Source organism: Oryzias latipes, chromosome 11 (assembly GCF_002234675.1).
Source record: "Oryzias latipes chromosome 11, ASM223467v1".
NCBI lineage: Eukaryota > Metazoa > Chordata > Actinopteri > Beloniformes > Adrianichthyidae > Oryzias > Oryzias latipes.
The window spans coordinates 26,156,664-26,180,992 of NC_019869.2; the positions used below are offsets into that span (position 1 = coordinate 26,156,664).

Below are 24,329 nucleotides of genomic sequence, written 5' to 3' on the forward strand. Positions count from 1 at the left end.
AGGTACTGGGCTGGTGGGTGGGCCACCAGAAAGAATTCGCAGTTAAAGCTTGAGTCCTGGCCATACCTGGGTGTCTGGGTGCTGGCAAGTCGTGCACAAGGTGGAGAACCCATCTCCAAAAGGGACGGCGGAACATACCCCCTATCAGCCAGGCAGGATGTCGTGGAGCCTCAGTAGCATTGAGGTCAGACAACTCTGTCATTATGTTCCTGAACAGGAGCTTGGATCAGAGTCAAGGGCACGACGGGTCCTGGTGCAACCTTTCTGTCCTTGGAGCCTGGGCTTCCTGGTTAGAACCAGGAAAGGTTCTGCTGACCCTTCGAGGCAATTCTTCCACTCGGAGAAGGCCTCCTTCATGGCCAGCAGTTCCTGCTCGCAGTCATAGTTGCGTTTAGTTTCCTGGACAAGTAGGCACAGGAACGTCTTGTCTGGCTGACCATGGCGTTGTGATAGCACGGCTTCGACCCCTGTGTTAGAGGCATTCACCCCCAAGATAAGTTGCATGACTGGGTCCGCCTCAGTAAAGCGCTGTTACAGCACCTGGAATGCCTCAACGCTGCTTGAGTCCAGAGCAGTCTCTTGGGTGCGCACTTCAGGAGAGAGGTGAGAGGGGCCGCCACTGTGTTGAAGCCAAGAACGGAACGCCGCTAATGGTTGGCGAACCCGAGTAACCGCTGCAGCTCCTTCGCTGTTGTCGGCTGCCACTGCAGCACCGCCTCTACCTTGCCCTAGCCCAGTGCTTCTCAAATAGTAGGGCGGGGCGCGATGCGATGCCAGGGGGGGCGCGCAATAGTTGCGCTTTTAGGCACAGGTACTACACAGGGCAATTTCCCGGAGCGCAAATTTTTCGGGGCGCGGTGGTGACAGTGCTTAAAAAAAAAATCTGTGCCACTATTGGTTTTCTATTATCTGTTCTATCACAGAGTTTGTAACAGCCTGAAACCTGTCCCTGCAGTTGCAGTTGCATGTGCAGTTGCAGTTGCAGTTGCAGTTGCTTCTCACACATGCACGCAGGTGAGAAGCACTGCCCCAGTCCATTGCCACACCCCCCACACAGAGAGGTCCTGTGGAACTGGCATTTCTCGGCTTTGTCATACAGTTTGTGTTTGATCAGCCTTGCCGGACATGCACAACGTGCAGAACACAGAGACTAAAGGGCATGACCATATACTCATAATGTCCTGTTGTGGTGGAAAAGGCCGTTTTCCATTCATCCCCGCTTGAATGCAGATGAGGTTGTAGGCACTCCTTAAACTATATGAATCTGTGCTCTGACCAGTTTATGGTTGGATCATGCTTCTCCAGCCAAGGCAGACCGAGGATGACGGGACAATGAGAGGACTCGATGGCGAAGAGGCGAGGAACTCGTGATGGTAAACAGATCTGGCCTGACCCCAGCGGCGTTCCTTCTAGGGCGGTGACAGCCACCCAGGCGTCGCAGGACATCATAAGAATGAGAAAAAGCCAGGTCAATGAAATTTCCCCACCGTCCCATAGAGTCAATTATAGCCTTTGTTTCCATTACGCAGTTTTTAAAGCGTCGGGTAACTGGCAGAGTAAAGGTGAGCTTGGGTTCTGCAGAGCATCATGGGTGGCGATTGGGACAGGTATTGTGGACGTGACCTGGCTGGCGGCAGTAGAGCCAGATGTTCTCCCGGAAACGTCTCGTTCTCTCCAATGGAGAAAGCTGGGTGGAGCCAAGTTGCATGGGCTCCTGGTCGGAACCAGAGACCCATGGGGAAAATGGTGAGACAGACTTGGCGTTCGCTCAGGCTGGGTTGCGCGACTGCCGGGTCTTCAGCAGGTTATCGAGTTTGATGGTGAGGGCGATGAGTTGATCCAAGGATAATCCATCGTCGTGGCACGCCAGTTCCTGCTGCAGCTCTGTGGTGACATCAGGATCTGTAAACATAAGATAGTAAGCATAAGAAAACACATTTGATTTAAACGACCTGCTTTTTTGTGTTTCTGATTCTTTTTTCCCCCAACATGATTGCAGATTGCAGATTACATGCTAATTTAATAAACTGTCTTCGGTCTGTGCACGCCCCCTGAGTCAGTAATCACAGCGAATAGGCGGCTGCGGTTTTAACTCCATAAAACTGTTTCCCTGGTCTTTGCTGTCTGCTGGATGGTTGAACACCCCGTCAAACATATCTGTAAGCCCCATTCTCCGTCCCGGTATGTGAGCGGGACGTAGACTAGACGCGCCACCTTCAGCGGTTGTTGAAGATGACGTAGCGATTGGAGGAGTAGCAGCGGATGTGTTGCAAATAGGTGGGTTGATTTGCAGCGTCACATGATGGCTTTGGTCACAAAGGTTAGACGATGGAGCTGGCGACCGTGCTCCAGCAACAAAGAAGCAAACCTGAAGGGGGGGTCTAAGGGCAGGGATGCCAGTTTAGTTTAGTCAGTTTGTTAGTTCAATTTAGTATTTTCCTGTTGAATTCTATGTATTTATGATCCTTTTGATTTTATGTTTAACTTTTTCAATTACCGATAAGAAGCCCATCGACACGACTGTTGTTGTGAATTTGGGCTATATAAATAAAATTGAATTGAATTGAATTGAATTGAATTGAATTGAATTGAATTGAATTGAATTGAATTGGTTCGTCAGGCTAGGAACTCCTGCTGCTGGATCCATGTTTGGTAAAGTATTCGGTTACAAGAACAGACAGAATGCTGGGTCCAATTGCAGCAGGTTGTATTAGCCAAAGCTAAGTCCCTGGTTGATGCGCCAACCTCGCCAAAGTTCGTTTTTTTTTTTACTCTGTCCTCGCCGAGATGCTCAAATCGAGCTGCTGTCAGACCAACGCACCACACTCAACACTGAAATCGTGCCGCAGGAAACCAGATTGTGTCAGTACATAATTGAACTCGACGGCCCCGACGTCACGAATCGTTGGGTGTGAATGCAGTTCCAGAGCTGGTGTTAGGCTACACTGCCCCCAAATGAGCAGCTTTTGTACATTTCCAAGAAGAGTCTGCCTGACTGTCTTTGGGTGGGATCTCGTCAGTTTTGGTAAACACTAAAAACTCCGTAAAGTTCAACGTTGATCTTAACGGCAGCTTGTAGTATTTTTCTATTAAAGTCAAAGAGCGGAGAAGCTCAGATTTCATCTGACATTTGTCATGTTTTTTGTTGCCATGTTTTTCAGAAAAGGCCTCCAAGTGGCAGAAATGTGTGGATGCGGCCCTAATGCTGCTTCCTGGCATTCTGAGGTCCCCATAAGAGCTGTTTTTCCCTCACAGAAGGCAGATTTCTGCTTATGAAAGGTGTGCAGCGGCAGGGGGGGGCTCGACACAGAGGACCCGCCCTCCTTCTTATTTTTGACAACTCCAATAATGTCTTTTTATTTCCCACTCATCAATCCTTCCTCTCCTCTGGTCTGATCTTCCTCACCGTCCCTTTGGTCAGTTCTTAGACTTGTATTGATCAGCAGTGTGGGGGCGGGGCAGTGTGGGGGCGGGGCAGTGACAGGGCTAGTTTGATGAGACAATTTGGAGAAAATTACGTTTCTAAAATAATTTTTTTTTCTGTGACATACTTGTAGTTTCTGCCCGCTTCTGCCTGCTAAATGCCCCCCCTCCCATAAAAAAGCCCTACTGAAGCAAAGAGTTCAACAGTGACAGACCCCCCCTCTCTGCCAGAGAAGTGTGACCCCCAAACTTGTCGAGATGAGCAGTTCATGCTCTGTCTTCATGCTTCTACGTTTAGACAAAGACTCAAAGGCATCAGGAACATTTTTAAAGCCTCTTAATATCTGACCTAATGCAGCCTCAGAGCTGCTTCATCACAACCACAAAGGGAACTATTTCCAAAACCTGGTCGGCTTCCAGGTTTATTTGACAAACTTGTGAAAAGAAACAGTTTATTCAACTGATTTGATCTAAAGTATCAAGCCAAGAATATCCACAAAGAAAGAAATGCTGCTCCTGTAAACTCTCTAAACTCTGAGCTGATCTGGCGACGTTTTTACATCCAAAAATGTGTGGAATAGGTCGTTTTCGTAGTAATGATGGAATGCTTAGAGGTTTAAATGCAGCCAAATCTGAGGCTACTGCAACAGTTCCACCTGCAGGTCCTGCTGCTCCTCCATCCACTCCACCTGCCCGTCATTTCTGAAACACACCTGTTCCAGGTAAATAGCAGAAAGGGTTCTCCAGCTCTGGGATTGGACAAACCTAGTTTATGAAAGTCCCGCCAAGGCTGATATAACACCGTTAAATGCTGTTCCCACCTACAGCAGCTTCCCCTTGGGGGCAGTAGTGAGCAAATAGAGCAAAAAGAAACCTGAAAACTCAACGCATCCATTAAAATGTATCGTAAACTTCTCTGCTTCAGAGCACAGGAGTGAGCACACCCATGTGAAGACATGCGTTTCTCCTCTGCACCTCAGCGCGATGCAGATCACCCTACCGGCGGAGGGAAAGCCAGCCCTAAATCGCTACGGCTCCTTCTTCAAGAAAACTCCTTTGGACACCAGATCCAAATGCCCCTACAATTGGAGCAATCAGGAGAAGCCAGAGGGTTAGGGAAACCAAAGCCCGGGCTGATCCTCTGACCATCATCTCACCATTTTCCACGTTGTCAGTCGTTTAGTGATGGACGAGAGTCCTTAATGAAAGCAATATTGCTGCTGGATTCACTTTTATGACATTGATTTGACACTGAGGAAGAGGAGGGAGGTGTGAAGATGCTCCATCTCAGCTGCTATAAACAGAGCTGTTGAAGATGAGGCAGTGGGAGGTGCATCCTGCATCCTCAGCTTCCCTTGACTTCATCTAATTAGTGTTGTGAGGAAAGTGATGGGGCAGCTTCTGATCATGAGCAGTCTTTGCTCTTCAGCAGCTTCCTCAAAGCAGCTCAGAGGGAAACAAGCTCCTTCCCTTTTCATGAAGGCTGTCGCTGTCGTTTGTGTTGATCTCATTTTTGCAAACAGGTCATTTTCAAAGTCTGAGTCTCTCCGTGCTCAGGCAGAAAAATGATCAGTGTTTCTTTGGAGGCCTTCCTGGGAGTCTGGAAGTGGTGGTCGTCTGAGTGGAGCTCCTGCCTAATGAAAGTCACAGAGCATTCAGAATGCTTGTATTGATGATAAAAAGTGAAGCTATTGATAACAACTGCTCCCTGAATGAACATGTGATGAGAAGATCTGGTCTCTGTGTTCTCTCTGACGCATCTCCATGCTGACTGCATGCTGACATCCATGGAGGAACTTTGAGGGGCCTCTGTGGACATGAAGCTGTGAGATTCTGAGGTTTGTCTCCTGAACTTCCCGTCTCTGCAGCTCCAGAGGAAATGAAGTTACTTCTGCTTAAAAGGAATGTGCTCACCTTAAAGCTGTCGTTCATGAAGGCAGGACGTTGTGTCTTCTGGATGTGCAGCCGCTTTAGAAGTTGGTGTTTGTCCTTCTGAGGTTTCTGAGGTTCATGAGGATCGATGCAGCACATGATGTTTATTTTGACATGACTGCTCCACTCAGAGATTCTGTTCTGTTTTCTGCTTCCTTCAGCTGTTTCTGGGTCACTTTGTGAATGTAACTTCATTCTCTGCTTGGTTGTTTTCTGTTTTCTCATGAAGTTCAGTTTTTGTAAAATAATTTAGGTTCATCATGTGGTTTTCTCCTCCTCTCCACCAACCCTGATCTGTCCTCTGGACCCGCCTTCTTCATAGCTGAGGGCTACAAATGCAGGAACTGGGGCAGCTCCTGTTTTCTGACCCATCTTCAGGTTTCCTCTGTTTGATGCATAAAATACCACATGAATGAAAACTGGGACAATTAAAGATGAAACCTTAACAGAGTTTTCTTAAATGGTCTTTTTACATTGATAGATCTATTGGACTTTATGCAACAATCCCTCAAACGTTTAAGAGGAAAGCCGTAAATGTATAAAGTCCTATCTTATCTTATCTTAAATGAACCAGACAGGTGATCTGCTGAATAAAACATTTGAAACACACAAGTGCAAAACTACATACATTATCTTGGGGAGAAAAATGGGACCTTTCAATCTTTTTTTAATTTTAGAGGCAGAGTCAGACATTGATTGATGCCTGGCTGCCCGTCTGTCTGTCTGCCTGGCTGCCTGTCCGTCCGTCCGTCTGCCTGCCTGCCTGTCCATCTGCCTGTCTGTCCATTGATCTGCCTGTCTGTCCGTCTGCCTGTCTGCCTGCCTGTCTGTCCATCTTCCTGTCTGTCCGTCGGTCTGTCTGTCTGACCCTCTGCCCGTCTGTCTGCCTGCCTGTCCATCTGCCTGTCTATCTGCCTGATCGTCCGTCCGTCTGTCTGTCTGACTGTCCATCTGTCTGTCTGCCCATCTGTCCGTCTGTCTACCTGCCTGTCTGCTCATTTGTCTGTCTGCCTGTCTGCCCGTCTTCCTTGCAGCAGTCATCAGTCTGAGGGTCAGTGACCTGCTCAGCTGCTCTGGAACGCTGGAACAGATGTTTGTGCAGCGACTTACAGGCAGAGACAGATTAATGTTTGATGCTGCAGGAGGGGAAAAAGACAGTCTCAGACTGAAGCTGGCCTGGTGGTTTTGGGGGCCACACTGGGATTAAAGGACTCTGAGAGTCTCCAGAACTCCATGCTGGGATGAGAAGGAAAATCTGGAGATTTGAGGGCGAGTTCACAGAGAAGATCAGACGGACTAAGATTGGTTTGTGGCTCGACTGATCTGTGTGTGAGGATTTGAAGAGTAATTCTGGATGAAACAGCTTTAGATTTACTCACTTTGCTTTTCTTTGTGTTTCGTCAAAGCTTTTTTACTTTAAGGAAAACAATGGAAACTAATGGTTGACTTCTCTTTCTGATTTACTTTCTCCGTCTCTTCAGTTTTGTCTTTAAACTTCAGTAAATGGAGGCGGGTAAACATGTTTGGCTGACATTTTCATGTACTTATCAAGTCCTTAACACTGTGTTCCCATAGCAATGCAGCTGATTTACCAATCACAAATTCTGGATTCATCGTTGGTTCATCAACCTGTTGTTCAAACTCCTTATGAACAAACACTCTTCTTTCCAAAATAAGATGTTTAGCTTGTTTATTTCAGAATTAAAAAGAAAATCCATCTGACTGCACACATCAGCACCAAATAAAAAAAATAAAAATGGATGAAGAGATGGAAGAAAACAACTTCCAACTTCTGCCTCCATTTCAACATAAAAAGCTGAAGCTCTTTCATTTTTAGCGTTCTGCTGTCTTAATTACAGCATCGAAACTCAACTATGACTGTGAAATGATCCTCATCAACTCATAAGTGTTTCATTAGATTGCTAATCATTTTCAACAAACTAAAAGTAACTACACCCTTTCATTTTAATTCCTTAAACTACTTTGATGGATCTCTGTGGATATGGATGCTATAATTAACTTTAAATCAGAACTGGACTGAGTGACTCCTCCCCCCTGGCGTTCCAAACAGGAAGTACCTTCTGGCTCAGAGAAGCTGAAATCCCATAGACTTCTATAAACGAACACAGCTGTTCCTCAGTCATTTTAGTTGTCAGTATGACCATTCTGGATCTGATTCCTTGGATCTAACCCTAACCTTTTTTTCTGTAGTTCAAGTTTTTCAAATTATAAATCAACCATTCAGATTCCTCCATAGAAGCAGGCGGTCTCGCATTGAAACATCTGTAGTTCAGTGGAAGGGGTTTGGTCTTCTAACGAGCTCAGCCCTGATAGGACAGAACGGTTGTCATGGAAATGTAGACGCTGACCGACTCAGATCAATCACTGCTTACTGACAATTTCTGTCTCCAAAATGGCGACGGCTGTATCGCAGCAAAATGGCGACTGAATTGAGGTAATTTGGTTTGAACCGGAAGCAGGTCGTTTGCTGTGGGTGTTGTCACACTAACTCAGTCCAGAATGAATGAATGTTTAATAAAAGGTAATTTGGTACCATGTTGGTTGAGGCATTTTTTCCAAATGAGAAAAAAACAACAACAAAACAAAAAAAAGCCACAGATAACAAGCTGACCATAAGTGATTTTGCTTTTATGCTACTGGTCCGGCCCACTTGAGATCAGACGGGTTGAATGTGGCCCCCAAACCAAAATGAGTTTGACACCCCTGAATTAAAGGTTAGATGAACTGAATTATAGAGTTACAACAAAAACTAATTTGTTGTATTTTTGGCTCTCCAGAATATCATGAAACAAACAAGAAGAAAAAATGAAAGGCTAAATTGATTACAGAACAAATGCAGACATAATCTGTCTTTCATGGTCTGATGAAAACAGTGTATTTTGATCATGATGGTAGTTGAATGTTTACCTGTCCTGACTCTGCTTGTCATGTTTGATGGTAGCACTTCATGTCTGGGCTTTCCTTAATAAACCATGAAGTGTGTACTGTTGATCCTCCAGTTTGGAGAGGACAGCTGGTAAACTGTAGCCGTTTCCTCTGAGTCACTGTGCAGCCGCAGAACCAAACACCAATGCAGAAAGTGTAGATGTGGCTGTGGAGCACAGGTGGAAGGACACCTACAGTCCGTGAGGGGTTGGTGCTTCTCTCTACACAGAGCCCAGTGGAAAATAATGTTTGCGTCCTAATCCTGCAGTCTATGATCAGTTCGTTGTGGTTTTGTGAGAGAACCTCGTCCTTTTAGCTGGCTCATCCTTTGATCCCGGTCATCTGAAACGCTGTACAGCGGTGTTGCTTTGGTGGACATGGAGGTCAGGCATGTGAATAGTGTGGAGGCCGGTGCTGATGGTTGTGGAGTTGTTTGACTTTCAGACAGAAAGCTGAATGCCCACCAGTCTGCAGGAAGAATGGTGTTTGATTCACAAAGAGCATCCGGATGAAGCTGCTCTGCGTCTGCAGGAGGGAAAGTGTAGCATGGAGGACTGATGGAGGCAAAACTAACTGATGACTTAGTTCATTCAATTTTTAGTACTTTATTCTTGTTTTTTTACTGTTTGGATCTTTTTTTCCCACAAAAAGCGGCCTATGTGGTGCGGTGGACTTCAACTGCAGCAGCAAAGGACAGCGATACATGCTGATGATCACGATGTTTTGAATAAAGCATCAGATCAGGGAGAACATTCACCTCTTACCACTTGTTTTACCACAGCCAATCAGAATCCAGTATTCACCGGGACCATGGTAAAAAAGCAGCTATTTCACTGGGTGGTTTTCTTTTTGCCATTGTGAAGGAAATTGTTTTATTATTATCATTGTTTAAATGTATTTGTTTAAACGTGTCTTTAAATGTTAACTCAGATTGACCTCTTCTGAAAACAGTTGTGTGTTTGTTCATCTGCTTCTCATCTCCCACCCAGGATGAGGGGTTTACGACACACTGTCCTGAGCTGATAAGGGATACTGTTTGAAGTTAGAATCCAACCAAATGGGTCATTATATGACACCCCCTAATGAACTTTTCCTCTTTGTCTTGAAAATGTTACCTCCTTCTTGTGTTCTTAATAAAAGCAGCACAGGGAGAGGCAGACCTTTGAGAAGAGAAACGTGGTGGACCTTTTCCAACACATTTGCTCCTCTCCCTCGTGCATGAGAAACTTGATTCTTGTTGTGGTTTGTTGTTTATAATTGTGTTTTTCTTTAATGTCTAGATGCATTTATCTGACAGCCATCCTCACGCATTCTTTCAAACCAAGACAAAACTTTGAAGTATATATTATGCATGACTTTATTCAAATTTATACTCAGCTCGGTTATTTGGTGCAGAAAGTTCTGTAACTTCAGGAAGTGTCAGTAGGTCGCCTCCATTGAGGTCCCAGCTTCAGAGTCTGAGCCTGACTCAGAAACATTAGAGCATCGTTACACCAAATACTTCAGTCTGTGGTCCCGGTTGAGGATGGAGGATCCAGACATTTACCCATCTGTGAAACTGAGCTTTTCACTCTGCCTAAACAGTGTGTGCGGAAGGATTTTTAAACCTATTCATTTGGATCTAAAGTAAAACTGTAGTTCACATCCTCCTTAAAGACTCGTAGGACAATATTGTGAAGAAAAGCAGCTTCCTCCATGCGTGCACGTTTGACCAATTCAGCCCAGAAATGGAGAAACCAGCAGCCTTTCTGTAGACTGGAAAGTGGCACCATTACTCCCTCCAGTGCCTCTGGGACGGGGGGACATCAGTCTGATCTTATTGAGGCGGGACAGCGTGTGGGTTTGGCACTGAAATAGCCCCTTAAACCCCTGTGACACCCACACAGTGCACCCCTCATGAATCACAGACATTATCACACAAACAGACCTGCGCTTGTTCCCATCCAACATTTGTGTCATTATGCTGGCCATGCTGGAGGTCAGTCACTGTGGCCGCATCTGTACATGCCTTACAGAAAAAAGGACTCAAGTCCTACAGTTTTCTCTTCTTAAAGCCCAATTTTGCCCCGAAGCATCATTTATCCTGAACATTTATGACTTTAAGTTGTAGTGATGGAACCCTGAGGGAAGCTGTTCAACATTTCTGAAACTTTCATTCAAGTGGGTTCAGAGAGAATTCAACTGACAGTGATTCAGATCAATGTTGGTGTACATTTTCAAAAACTCTGATATCTTTAATGTGGAAGAAAGAGGCAGGGGCCACAAGACTGGATTTCAATTCAGTTATGGACAAACATTCAGTTTGTTTACTGAAAACCATCCAGGTCAAAGAAATCTGACGGTTTTTAAGCTCTCTCCATGTTTTCAATGTTGGTCCAATTCATCAAATGGTCCAAAAATGAAGCTAAATCTTTCAGGTCACAATCAAATTTAGAAGCTTAAATAATTGCTCAAAATGTTGAGTTTTCTTCTAAAAGCTAAATGAACTTAGCCGTTCATGTGTGCACGCACACACAAATACACACACATGCACATGAGCACGTACAGCATGCTTGTATGTACACATGCACAGACACTCATTGGTCATAGATGGGCATGAACACCGTGTGTTGGAAGCTGCATGTTGTGGTTTCAGACGATGAAAAGCAGAGTGGTTTCATGACATAATCTGATCTCTGTGATGGCAGCTGAGACGATGATTAGGAGATGTAAACCGCCTCCCACCACTGACCTCTGGGCTTGATGTGAGACTGGACTCAGGAGTACAGCACGTATGGCAGCAGTCATGCTTCAACACTTGGTAACCAGCGTCAAGTCATGTGTTTCAAACACAGTCCTGTAACAGTTGAACACATCCTCTAAAACTTTGAAGATTATTCGTATGACAACTTTTCTATTTCACTTCATTGATCAGCTTCTGCAGAAATTCAAGAATGAAAGAAACGAGTTTGATCTTTTGAGTTCAAGAATGTCTCTCTGTCGTTTTGTACATTCGTTTCTGTGTAGTCAGCACTTTTCTTCATCTGTGTTCGTCTGCACGCGGCCGTGGTACAGAGGAGGAGCACCCATCTCTGATCAGAAGGTTACAGGTTTGGTTCCGGCCTTGCCTGCCCATGTGTCGAAGTGTCCTTGGGCAAGACACTGAACCACATTGCTCCTGTTAAAGGTCGGCGTCACTGTCAACACTGACGTCATAAGTGTGTGACTGTGTGTGGGTGAATGGGACGGTCACTGTAAACCACTTTGAAGCTAGAAAAGCGCTGTCTAAGTATACAGCATTTTTCATATTGCTAGCCTTCACCGACCTTCTCTATTTGACCGGCAGATGTGAAAAGAGCCTTGGCCTGGGCTGTGAACATCCCCGTTGTCGAGGAAACCGTGAAGCCTGTCCCATCACCATGGGGAAGCAGAACAGCAAGCTACGGCCAGAGATGCTGCAGGACCTCCGGGAGAACACAGAGTTTTCTGACCATGAGCTGCAGGAGTGGTACAAGGTACGGCCAGAGCCCTGAATGTAACACCACAGGAGGGAGAGCTTTGGATTGCAAGGAGCTGTAGCAGAGTAACGCTAACTTTAGTCCATCTAAAGCCCAAACAGGGAAAGAGATTCTCACAGACAGAACTGTCAATGCTGCAACCCTGACTGTGTTAAAGTAAATAAATACTTATATGTATCAGAATGGATCTATGAAAACACAAACCTGCTTCTGCTCTCCTATACAAGGTTATTAGAGGTATAACGTCCTTCTAAACCAAAAAAGATGTCCAATGAGATGCATGTTAGATTGATTCATTTCTGTTAGAAAGTGGCCGTGTGGCCTCTCCGTGGCCCTGAGGTGGACTGTTGACCAACCCATAGTGTTCTCCACCATTTACCCAATATTGGATGGGTGGGGGGATACAAGTACACGCCCACTCTGAACATGTCAGATAGATTCCTGCTGATCTTTCTCGTCATCTTTGACAGTAAAAGTCAGAATGAGAACAGATAGAGATTCCTGTTGTTTAAATATCATACATCTTCTGCATCAAATATTAATAATACATTCAAATGAGAGTCTAAGGGTTCTTGCTTCTCCTGGAGGATCATGGTCCTTGAGGTGTCTCCGTCAGTGTCAGAGCACATCCACCCTTCCCTCTGCCTTGGATCAGTCCTTGAAATGATGAAGCACCGCCACTGCCTGACCTCATCCTGGATTCGCCGTTATCATTCTTTCTGGGAGGGGGTTGGCGTTACTCTCAGATACAGCACACACATCCGTCCTCATCTCATGGAAGGAAGAAAGCAGCATCTAAACTAAATGATAGAAAACATTCCACACATGAACACAAACGGACAAATGCAGAAAGAGCAAACTGGTTTCTTTAATTATGCAACACAACCAACAGCAGAGAGTCACAGTCAATAACTCCAACGTCTTCAGCTGCTAAAGGATATCCATCCTCAGACAGGCCCTTCAGCAATCCTATTTAAAGGGCATTTAATGGTAATCATTGACTGACTGTTTTATTTATCAGTGTAAATGAGTTCATTCAGTTTCTGAACAGTTGCTCTGCAGTTGGTTCTGCTGGTTATTTTTCAAAAAATACTAGACCACATGAAAACTAAAAACTGCTTGTTTCAGACAAATATTCAAACTTAGGCTAAAGTATGTAAAGAAAAAAAGAAAAAGTCCTGCTGAAATAGCCCCTAAAGCACTAAATAGTTTCTGTCTTGAACTGGGTTCGTCTCTCTGAGGTTTTACTATCATTCCTGCTCAGGTTTTCTTCCAAACTGCATTAGACTGCATGAAGTTTAAAGATTGTTTCATTGCGTTGTGCACGCTTTAGTCTGAGGGGATTCTAGAAGCGGCTGTGGAGGTTAACCCCCCCTCCCCTCCCCTCCATCCTTTTGACCTGTGACCCGCGGTCACCGACGGTGATCAGATTCCAGCTTAACGGCTGGAAATGGGACACAGACTCCACAGGACGTTGAGCAGCCTCTCAGTGTTTATGGAGCTTGTCTTTCATCTGAGGATTTATTGGTTGTAAATCTGGACTCCAGTCGGAAAGCTTCACTAAACACTGATGTTCCCTGTCAGCCCAGGAAATGTCAAAGAAAAAAGTTTCATCCAGAGTTTGGCCATGTGGATTCTGGCCCTTCATTCAGTGAAAACATCTTACTGCATATCTGCAGCTTTGGTGACTTTGTCCCCTCCTGATCCTGAAGGTCTGAAAAAGAAAAAGAGCTTTTCTTTTGCCAGACCCGGATGACTTTTACCGCTCTGATCTGGAAAGCGGATCTAAAAGGGATGTTTTAATATCAAACTGTCTACATTTAAGACAAAGCTTTTTCCTAAAATCACTGGTCAGCAATGTTCCTTTGGGCTGTCTCATCTGAAGGATAAGTACTAGAAAAAGAAATGCCTGAAATTGTCATGTTCTTGTTTTTGTCTCAGGGGTTCTTGAAGGATTGTCCCAGTGGAACCTTGAATGTGGAGGAGTTTAAGAAAATATACGCCAATTTCTTCCCCTACGGCGATGCCTCCAAGTTTGCAGAGCATGTCTTCCGAACTTTTGATACCAACGGTGACGGGACGATAGACTTCCGGGAGTTCATCATCGCGTTGAGCGTGACGTCACGTGGGAAGCTGGAGCAGAAGCTGAAATGGGCCTTCAGCATGTATGACCTGGATGGAAACGGGTACATCAGCCGTGAGGAGATGCTGGAGATTGTCCAGGTGAGCTGTGGGAGCAACTTCACCTTTTGTTCCCTTTATGCCCTTAAACAGGGAAGCCCTCCTGAGGGAACTTGGGTTTTTACTGTTTCTATTTTGGACCCTCAAAGGAAAGAAAAGTTTGTTTTTTGGGGGAATTTTATTCTTTTTGTAGCGTGAGTATAAAATTCCAGATTTGGAAATGCTGTTTTATTCTGCATTTTCCTAAGATTTTATTGGATCATTTAGGTGGATTTTGCCACCATGAGGTCAAACAAGTCCTTTTTTCTTTATTCGTTTGTTCAAAGATAGTGGGGTGGGGGTGGTTCAAACCTAGCTCCAAGATCTTCCTGGAATACAACTTCTGGCTTTTCTGACGATGCAAACAGAAGCTGTCAGGTTGTGGTGCCACCATATGAAGAAAAACACACGCACACACAGGCTCACACACATAGGCTCACACACACACACAGGCTCTCACACACACCCAGGCTCACACACAGTAAGTGAGTTTTAAACAAAGACAAAAGAATAAAACATTGACTGCACAGATTGTACAGCCGGATCAGCTCGCCAGCACCTGTCTACCTGAAGCCCCGCCCCCTCCAGAGCGGCAGCTGGAACTTCCAGCAGCAGAACATCACTGAGAGCGTCTTCATCTCCCTGGTCCTTCATGAAGAAGGGAAGCCTGCAGAACAGCTTCCTGTCCTGTCTGTTTCTCACGCCTCCTAAACTGAAAGCTGGACTTTCAATCACTCACCCGTACTCTCTCAGTCACACCAAGGGACAATTTAGAATCAAAACCCACACATGTATGAACCAGTACCTTGGCTTTGTAAAGATCTCTTATCAGGCTTCAGTCCAGAGAGACATCAGTGTTGCTGCAGCAACCAGTTCAAGGCTTGAAAACTGGACCAAAGAAGCAGAACACTTGAACAATACAGCTGCTGAAAGCTGACAGGACCCAACAGAATCTGGGAAATACGGACCAGAATTTGTAAAATATTCAAGTGATAATAATTAAGGGAACATTTTTCAGAATTTTCTGAGCAACAAAAGTGGATCTGAATCCACAGTCTTCAACTCTCTGATCTGCATAAACCAAGAAAGAAACGCGAAGAGAGATCCAATTCTGAAGAACCTTTAAAGTTGGAGCCCACGTTTATGGTTCTGGAGACACCAAACTGCAGTTCTGTTAATTTCAAATTAAAGGCCATATAGAGTAGCAGTAGAACTGTGAACTCAGATGTTTGCTTCATAGTTTTCATAGCCAAATAAATGCAGTTGATCAGACCAAGTGGGGTCATGTTTAGGTCACTGGTAACATAATAAAGGTTTGAGAGCCTCATGCTAAACATTTTCTGAACATCTCTGGTGTGTCTGTGTGCGTGCGTGTGTGCGTGAGTGTTTGTGTGTGTTTGTGTGTGTGTGTGTGTGGGGGTGAGCCTGTGTGTGTGTTTGTGTGTGTGTGCGTGCATGTGTGTGAATAATGGTTGTCATGGATTAGCATGTTAAATTTAACAGAGTTTATCCCTGAGTCTGCAGAACGTCAGGATTATTTCAGAGCTCGTGGAGGTTACGTTAGGGGGGGCGGGGCATCATTGTGTAACTGAGTGGCAGGAGTGAGCGGGCTGTCCTGATTGGCTGAGAGGGTAAAATCTGTTGCTGTTCGTTATAGAGGCAGCAGATATCACCAAAGTTTCTATCTGATGTCAGGTCCTGCTTAAGTTATGACCTGAAAATGGGAGGTGAAACATCGGGGGGGGTTGCTGCTGCTGGGTGTTGATGCCATGTCCTCATTTGAGTCTGTGCTGCTGAAAGGTGTGTATTTTATTCCGTTTTTTGATAAAGGCAATGGAATGATGGAAAGGAAGAATTGCAGGTCACTGAACAGGAAAAGTTCTGATATTTTCTATTCTGTTTCAAAATTAAAGCTTTTCTTTTATTTTTTAACTTGTCCTGAGCAAACAGTTGAGAGCTGAAGGACTCTTGTGTTGACAGATTTTACTGTTACAACAGGGGTTATGAATCTTTTGACACGCAAGGATAGCACAACCCTTGTGCTATCCTAGGCACTTTATACAAGATCAAACTTGTGTTCTGGAGCGTTCCTAAATTTGTTTGGCAACGTCGTTCAACATCACTGACCAAACCAGAGACATCACATGACTGTTTTATTTGGTGTTCCATTAAGTCTCCAGATGTTTTCATGCACTGTAGCGTTCTAAATCAGTGAAAGGCAACAATATGGCAATCTTATTGATTTAAAATATTATATATAATAGTATTACAGATTTCCAAAATGAAAATGATTTCCAGCAGGTGATTTATGTTGTTCCTTTGGATAGGTTAAGAGTATAGTATCAGGAATGAGGACATCAGAGGGACAGCCCATGTTGGAGGTTCTGGAGACAAAGTCAGACTGAGATTGTTGGGACATGTCCAGAGGAGAGACGTTGATCCTATTGGTAGAAAGAGGCTCAGTTTAGCACTGCCAGAGGTCTAGAGGAAGACCAGAGAGGAGGTTTCTGGATGCAGAGAAGGAAGACATGAAGGTAGCTGCTGTTAGAGGATGCAGGAGACAGACGGAGGAAGCTGATTGGCTGTGGAGACCCTGAAGGGAAAAGCCCTTCAAGGAAGGAGGAAGGAGGAAGTAGATTATAATTTTTCCCTCCCTATCACTGTTTATTTTTTGAAGTCAATAAACGTCATGTCCTTCCTGATTGGTGGCTGATTATCTCAGAATATTCTCCGAGCATTTAAAAGCTTCTCTTAACAACATGTATTTGTCTAACGTCCTGTAGGTAGAACGTGTCCCAGGTCACGTGTCTGGGATCACAGGTTAAATGTGTGCATTGTTTACAACATGAAACATTTCTTAATAATACAACATCAGTGTGGAGACATTTGAGAACCAAACATCCTGATGTGCATACTGTCATTCATTGCAATTAACTGTAATATTTACAATACAATGTTTAAAAATCCGGTCAGAATTCCACCTCACTCCATGCTTCTGCATCTCTGCATGAACACAGTTTGGTTAGAAAAAAATCTCTTTTCAGACTAAACTTACTATATAAACCGACCCATGAAGTTAAAAAACAAATCTAAAACACATGAAAAGTTCCAGTTTATGAAGTTTAGGGTTTTGAATACATCATCAGCCGCTAGGATGACATGTTTCTCTAACTGACCTGGTGTAGTTTGGGCTGCAGACCTCACTGCATCCTTTATGTCGTGAGGCTGAAAGAGTTTTATGGTCAGAACTTCAGCCTCCTGGACCCACATTTGTCTCCAGCTGCTCCTTCTGTTTGAGGAGCAGCTGTGCTCTGATGAACAGGAGGATGAGCCTCCTGCAGGTTACCCTCCTATCACTGGCTGCCTCTGGGACAGAAATGTCCAGTCAGTTCTGCGCCCAAGACTCCTGAGGAATGGGCTCATGAGCTGATTCTGGATCTGTAACTGAGACCCGTTGAGACTGAGCTCTTCCTGGCTCACTTGCAGAGGTTAATTTAATGCTGTCAGGGGACAGGAGGAGCTCCGTGGCTCAGCAGATGAGATGCATCAGATCAATGGTCTAAGCTCCTTTGTGTGCATCCACCACAAACACACACGCACACATCCTGCTAGCACATGTATGTCATGTCCTCTATGATATGATGAGCTGACGAGCTGATCCTGCAGGGATATTCATGAAAAATCTGTCTAGGAAGCAGCTTTTGGCATCAAAGGCAGCGGGCATGTATGAAATGCGGCCCTGGGAGCGAGGCTGCTGGTGAACATCTCCACAGCTACAGCAGATCAGGTTCAGGGTGAGCTGGGGTCTGAGCCATCCTGATGGTCCTGCTGGAATTTACTGTCTTTCAGGCTATCTACAAAATGGTGTCATCTGTGATGAAGATGCCAGAGGATGAATCCACGCCAGAGAAGAGGACGGATAAGATCTTCAGGCAAATGGATCTGAATAATGATGGTGAGCGGAAGAGCTCGGGGTGGGGGTGGGGTGTGTAATAGATGCACTCTCGTCGCTCTCATCTGCACTATCGTCTGCGCTTTCGTCTGCAATCTTGTCTGCACTTTCATCCGCGCTCTCGTCTGCACTCTCCTCTGCGCTCTCGTCTGCGCTCTCGTCTGCGCTCTCATCTGCACTTTCATCTGCGCTCTCGTCTGCACTCTCCTCTGCGCTCTCGTCTGCGCTCCCATCGACACTTTCATCTGCGCTCTCGTCTGCACTCTCGTCTGCGCTCTCGTCTGCGCTCTCACCTGCGCTCTCACCTGCGCTCTCGTCTGCACTCTCACCTGCACCTTCATCTGCGCTCTCGTCTGCACTTTCGTCTACACTTTCATCTGCACTTTCATCTGCACTCTCATCTGCGCTCTCACCTGCGCTCTTGTCTGCGCTCTCATCTGCACTTTCATCTGTGCTCTTGTCTGCACCCTCGTCTGCGCTCTCACCTGCGCTCTCATCTGCACTCTCACCTGCGCTCTCGTCTGCACTCTCACCTGCACCTTCATCTGCGCTCTCGTCTGCACTTTCGTCTACACTTTCATCTGCACTTTCATCTGTGCTCTCATCTGCGCTCTCATCTGCACTTTCATCTGTGCTCTTGTCTGCACCCTCGTCTGCGCTCTCGTCTGCGCTCTCATCTGCACTCTCACCTGCGCTCTCGTCTGCACTCTCACCTGCACCTTCATCTGCGCTCTCGTCTGCACTTTCGTCTACACTTTTATCTGCACTTTCATCTGTGCTCTCATCTGTGCTATCATCTGCGCTCTCGTCTGTACTTTCATCTGTACTTTCATCTGCACTCTTGTCTGCGCTCTCGTCTGCACTCTCGTCTGCGCTCTCGTCTGCGCTCTCACCTGCGCTCTCACCTGCGCTCTCGTCTGCACTCTCACCTGCACCTTCATCTGCGCTCTCGTCTGCACTTTCGTCTACACTTTCATCTGCACTTTCATCTGCACTCTCATCTGCGCTCTCACCTGCGCTCTTGTCTGCGCTCTCATCTGCACTTTCATCTGTGCTCTTGTCTGCACCCTCGTCTGCGCTCTCGTCTGCGCTCTCATCTGCACTCTCACCTGCGCTCTCGTCTGCACTCTCACCTGCACCTTCATCTGCGCTCTCGTCTGCACTTTCGTCTACACTTTCATCTGCACTTTCATCTGTGCTCTCATCTGCGCTCTCATCTCATCTGCACTTTCATCTGTGCTCTTGTCTGCACCCTCGTCTGCGCTCTCGTCTGCGCTCTCATCTGCACTCTCACCTGCGCTCTCGTCTGCACTCTCACCTGCACCTTCATCTGCGCTCTCGTCTGCACTTTCGTCTACACTTTTATCTGCACTTTCATCTGTGCTCTCATCTGTGCTATCATCTGCGCTCTCGTCTGTACTTTCATCTGTACTTTCATCTGCACTCTTGTCTGCACTCTCGTCTGCGCTCTCGTCTGCGCTCTCATCTGCACTCTCACCTGCGCTCTCGTCTGCGCTCTCATCTGCACTCTCACCTGCGCTCTCGTCTGCACTCTCACCTGCACCTTCATCTGCGCTCTCGTCTGCACTTTCGTCTACACTTTCATCTGCACTTTCATCTGCACTCTCATCTGCGCTCTCACCTGCGCTCTTGTCTGCGCTCTCATCTGCACTTTCATCTGTGCTCTTGTCTGCACCCTCGTCTGCGCTCTCGTCTGCGCTCTCATCACCACTCTCACCTGCGCTCTCGTCTGCACTCTCACCTGCACCTTCATCTGCGCTCTCGTCTGCACTTTCGTCTACACTTTCATCTGCACTTTCATCTGTGCTCTCATCTGCGCTCTCATCTGCACTTTCATCTGTGCTCTTGTCTGCACCCTCGTCTGCGCTCTCGTCTGCGCTCTCATCTGCACTCTCACCTGCGCTCTCGTCTGCACTCTCACCTGCACCTTCATCTGCGCTCTCGTCTGCACTTTCGTCTACACTTTTATCTGCACTTTCATCTGTGCTCTCATCTGTGCTATCATCTGCGCTCTCGTCTGTACTTTCATCTGCACTCTTGTCTGCACCTTCATCTGCGCTCTCGTCTGCGTTCTCATCTGTGCACGCAGGCATAAAAAAACAAGGCAGCTCATTCAGATGGAAGGATCATTTTGACATCCACTCAGAATAATGGATTCAAATCTTATGGAGATCTTAGACCAAATACGTTTACAGTTGCCAAGAGTTTCTCCAGTTTACAACACTTGGTAAATAAAATGTTAACTTCAAGTATACTGCCTGTAAACTTGTAGTCCACTTAAATGGAATACTTTTTGTTAGGGATGTGTTGGGACAGGCATAATTTTAAAATAGAATCATAGAAATACATTTTTATGATGCTGATGGACTGGAGAACTGTCCAAAGTGAATCTTGCTTTTCACTGGGGTGGGGGTTGCTCCAGTGGCCCCCATAACCCTGAACAGGAAAAAATTGGTTTTGGGGTTTTTGGATGGATGGATGCATGGATGGATGGATGGATGCATGGATGATGGATGGATGGATGGATGGATGCATGGATGATGGATGGATGGATAGATGGATGGATGGATGCATGGATGAATGGATGGATGGATGGATGGATGGATGCATGCATGGATGATGGATGGATGGATGGATGGATGCATGGATGATGGATGGATGGATAGATGGATGGATGGATGCATGGATGAATGGATGGATGGATGCATGGATGATGGATGGATGGATAGATGGATGGATGGATGGATGGATGGATGCATGGATGGATGGATGGATGCATGGATGGATGGATGGATGGATGGATGGATGGATGGATGGATGCATGGATGCATGGATGATGGATGGATGGATGGATGCATGGATGATGGATGGATGGATGATGGATGGATGGATGGATGGATGGATGGATGGATGGATGGATGGATGGATGGATGGATGGATGGATGCATGGATGGATGGATGGATAGATGGATGGATGGATCGATGGATGGATGAATGGATGGATGGATGCATGGATGGATGGATGCATGGATGGATGGATGGATGGATGGATGGATGGATGGATGCATGGATGGATGGATGGATGCATGGATGGATGGATGGATGCATGGATGGATGAATGGATGGATGCATGCATGGATGATGGATGGATGGATGGATGGATGCATGGATGATGGATGGATGGATAGATGGATGGATGGATGGATGGATGGATAGATGGATGGATGGATGGATGGATGGATGGATGGATGCATGAATGGATGGATGGATGCATGGATGATGGATGGATGGATGGATGGATGGATGGATGGATGGATGGATGCATGGATGAATGGATGGATGGATGGATGGATGGATGGATGCATGGATGGATGGATGGATGCATGGATGATGGATGGATGGATGGATGGATGCATGGATGATGGATGGATGGATAGATGGATGGATGGATGGATGCATGGATGAATGGATGGATGGATGGATGGATGGATGCATGCATGGATGATGGATGGATGGATGGATGGATGCATGGATGATGGATGGATGGATAGATGGATGGATGGATGCATGGATGAATGGATGGATGGTTGCATGGATGATGGATGGATGGATAGATGGATGGATGGATGGATGGATGGATGGATGCATGGATGGATGGATGGATGCATGGATGGATGGATGGATGGATGGATGGATGGATGGATGCATGGATGCATGGATGATGGATGGATGGATGGATGGATGCATGGATGGTGGATGGACGGATGGATGGATGATGGATGGATGGATGGATGGATGGATGGATGGATGGATGGATGCATGGATGATGGATGGATGGATGGATGGAGGGAGGGAGGGAAGGATGGATGGATGGATGGATGGATGGATGCATGAATGGATGGATGCATGGATGGATGGTGGAACATCATTTGTTGAATCCATAGATGTTCCTTTCTTCATACTGTGCATCCTCTTATTCCCCCACCGCCAAGGACATCTGCCCCCTCCCCTTTGCCACCCCAGATAAAAGGCTCATGTGACATGTAACAGTGTTTGTTCACGAGCCTTGAAAGGGAAAGACTGCAGCACAAATGTGTGTCATCTTGTTTTCACGTCACCTCTGAACCAAGTGTGTCGGCACAGATGGTAGAGCCGCTGTGTGAGATTAACAGCATGAATTTATGGAGCCATTAAAGAGCGCGCTTCCTTTAAGCTGCTGGTGATGTCATCGCTCGCGGCTTCATATCGCCATCATCTATGGCTTCAATGAGCTATTTCTTAGCTCAACATCCACTTTTAGTTTGAAAATGCAACACGATCCAAAGCAAGAGCCTGAAGCAAGTGTGAAGGCGGCTTGTGGCAGTCAGACTTTCAGGGTATCAGCATGTCTGGAAACAATAACTGCACTTTTGGATTTCATTTCTCTTTTCTCATCTCATGTGTCTGCAGGCAAGTTATCCCTTGAAGAGTTTATCAAAGGTGCCAAAAGTGACCCCTCCATCGTCCGGCTACTCCAGTGTGACCCCAGCTCGGCCTCCCAGTTCTGAACACGCCCCTTTCCAAGCCTGATTTTTCTTGTCCTCCTCCTATCTGCGTGATGCTACTAAGTCACTCAAATCAATGCATGATGGTTCACATCTCTCATGTCATCTACTTTCTTGTTGTAGTTTTGTGGAGGTTCTAATAGGAATGAGGAAGACGTTTTGCTTTTACAAATGGAAGAGTGAAGGGACGTCCATGCACTTCTCAATCAGTCTGAAGAGGCGCTGACCTCCCGGACTTCTGTGTCCTCGTGTCACGAAGGTCGGATGTTTCTTCAGCTGGATGAACGGCTGCGGTTCTCCTCTAACACACATGGATATCTTGTATATACTGTAGGTCTGCGTGCATCCTACGATGAAGTTTCCGTCGCCGTCTTATCCTGCGTGGCATGTACTCTCTGGCATTCAAAAGCAGTATTATGTAGCTTCCTGGTGGGATACGGATGTGGGGGCAGGGTGAAGGAAGGGGCGGGGCTTCCATGGGATTTTACTGCTGTATAAAAAAGAAGGCCGAAGATCCCTTCAGGTTTTTTGAACTACTGGCATTTTCTTTTCATCAGAAAGCATTTTCTTTTTTGTACATATGATTTACTTGTTTTCATTCTTATTGTTGTGGTTTTTACATCGTCACATTCCAGTTTACATTACCCAGAGAGAGAAATGTTCTGCTCCGGGGTGGAGGAGACGGACTTTCAGAAGATGAAGGATTCTACGATGCATTTGATCAGCGACACCAGTCGTGGGTTTGGGTTTAGACTTCGCCTATGAGGTGCACTTGATCCGAATGTCGGTGTGTGTGTGTGTGCATGAGAACACAAAGTGTATGCTTGAGGCTAACTTTTACAGTATTCTGTTGATGTGTTTCTTAATTTGAAAGTATCACTTTATAATAGAAAAGTACAAGTAAGATAGTTGTAATCTGTCTCTATAATGCATGACCGTATAAAAATCAGACGCAGCGACTTTAATGACAGTTTACGCTCAGCTGCATCTCTGCAGCCCCTCTACATGTCCAACTTTAGGAGCAATGCCGTCCCTCTGTGCTTTTCCTCTGACACACAGAACTCACCAAGGGCTTTCTCAATCCTCCAAAGCTTTTATGGATAAATCTTTTTAAAAACAATCATTTTCATGGTAAACAAGCAAAAGTTGAATTGATAGAAATCAGTACAGACATTATCTGCAGCACCAATGTCAAGGAATCAAGATGATCTTTAATGGGAAATAAATGCACTCAGCAGGTGTTCAAGGTGAAATAAAACCCCTTCAAATCACTGGATGCAGCTCTGCCAGTCTGACCCTCCTCTGCTCTTTTTATTCTCCATGTGTTTCTTTATGTATAAATATTGTACCTCGGGGACTAAAACATGTAATTTCTTAAAGTAGAGTATCTGCATGTATGTGAGCAGCTGACTTTAGAGCTGTCCTGGAGCCGCTGCATTCATGCCACATTCAAATAAAGCGACACCAAACATTTGAGCTGGACCTTGGTAAGCAGCTGCAGCTCTGCTTTGGGTTTTCTGGAGTGTCACTGCCTTCTGCTGGTAGGAACCAAAACAACAGTTGTTACTCCTATTGTCAAACCTATTCTTACTCACTGCCTCTTGATGAACTGAACTGATCTTGTGTTCGAAAAATAAGTCTCCTTCTTCTTCCCTCAACATTTTTCTGTTGCATGAAAACCTCAGGTGAGGAGGCCATGTTTGTTCTGTTAGACCTGATATCAAAATATACCTGTGTTTCAAAAAGCTTTGTCATCATTCATCTTTTCCCTGAGAAGACAGGGGGCATGAAACA

At 45.7% G+C, this 24,329-nt stretch overlaps 1 protein-coding gene across 2 annotated transcripts in view; it reads left to right on the plus strand.

The window, feature by feature from the left end:
• LOC101173205 (hippocalcin-like protein 1) overlaps window positions 1-24,281 on the plus strand; it is a 43,281-nt gene extending 19,000 nt beyond the window's left edge. The window contains exons 1-5 of one of the 2 annotated variants that reach the window (XM_020701795.2): window positions 6,638-6,660; window positions 11,627-11,795; window positions 13,740-14,021; window positions 17,868-17,973; window positions 22,441-24,281. In XM_020701795.2, coding sequence (XP_020557454.1) covers window positions 11,700-11,795; window positions 13,740-14,021; window positions 17,868-17,973; window positions 22,441-22,538 — 582 coding nt within the window. In that variant the 5' untranslated portion in view covers window positions 6,638-6,660; window positions 11,627-11,699 and the 3' untranslated portion in view covers window positions 22,539-24,281. Of the gene's footprint in view, window positions 1-6,637; window positions 6,661-11,626; window positions 11,796-13,739; window positions 14,022-17,867; window positions 17,974-22,440 lie in introns of those variants that run through there. The other variant, XM_004086566.4, reaches the window with a different exon arrangement.
• Window positions 24,282-24,329: the final 48 nt, after the last annotated feature.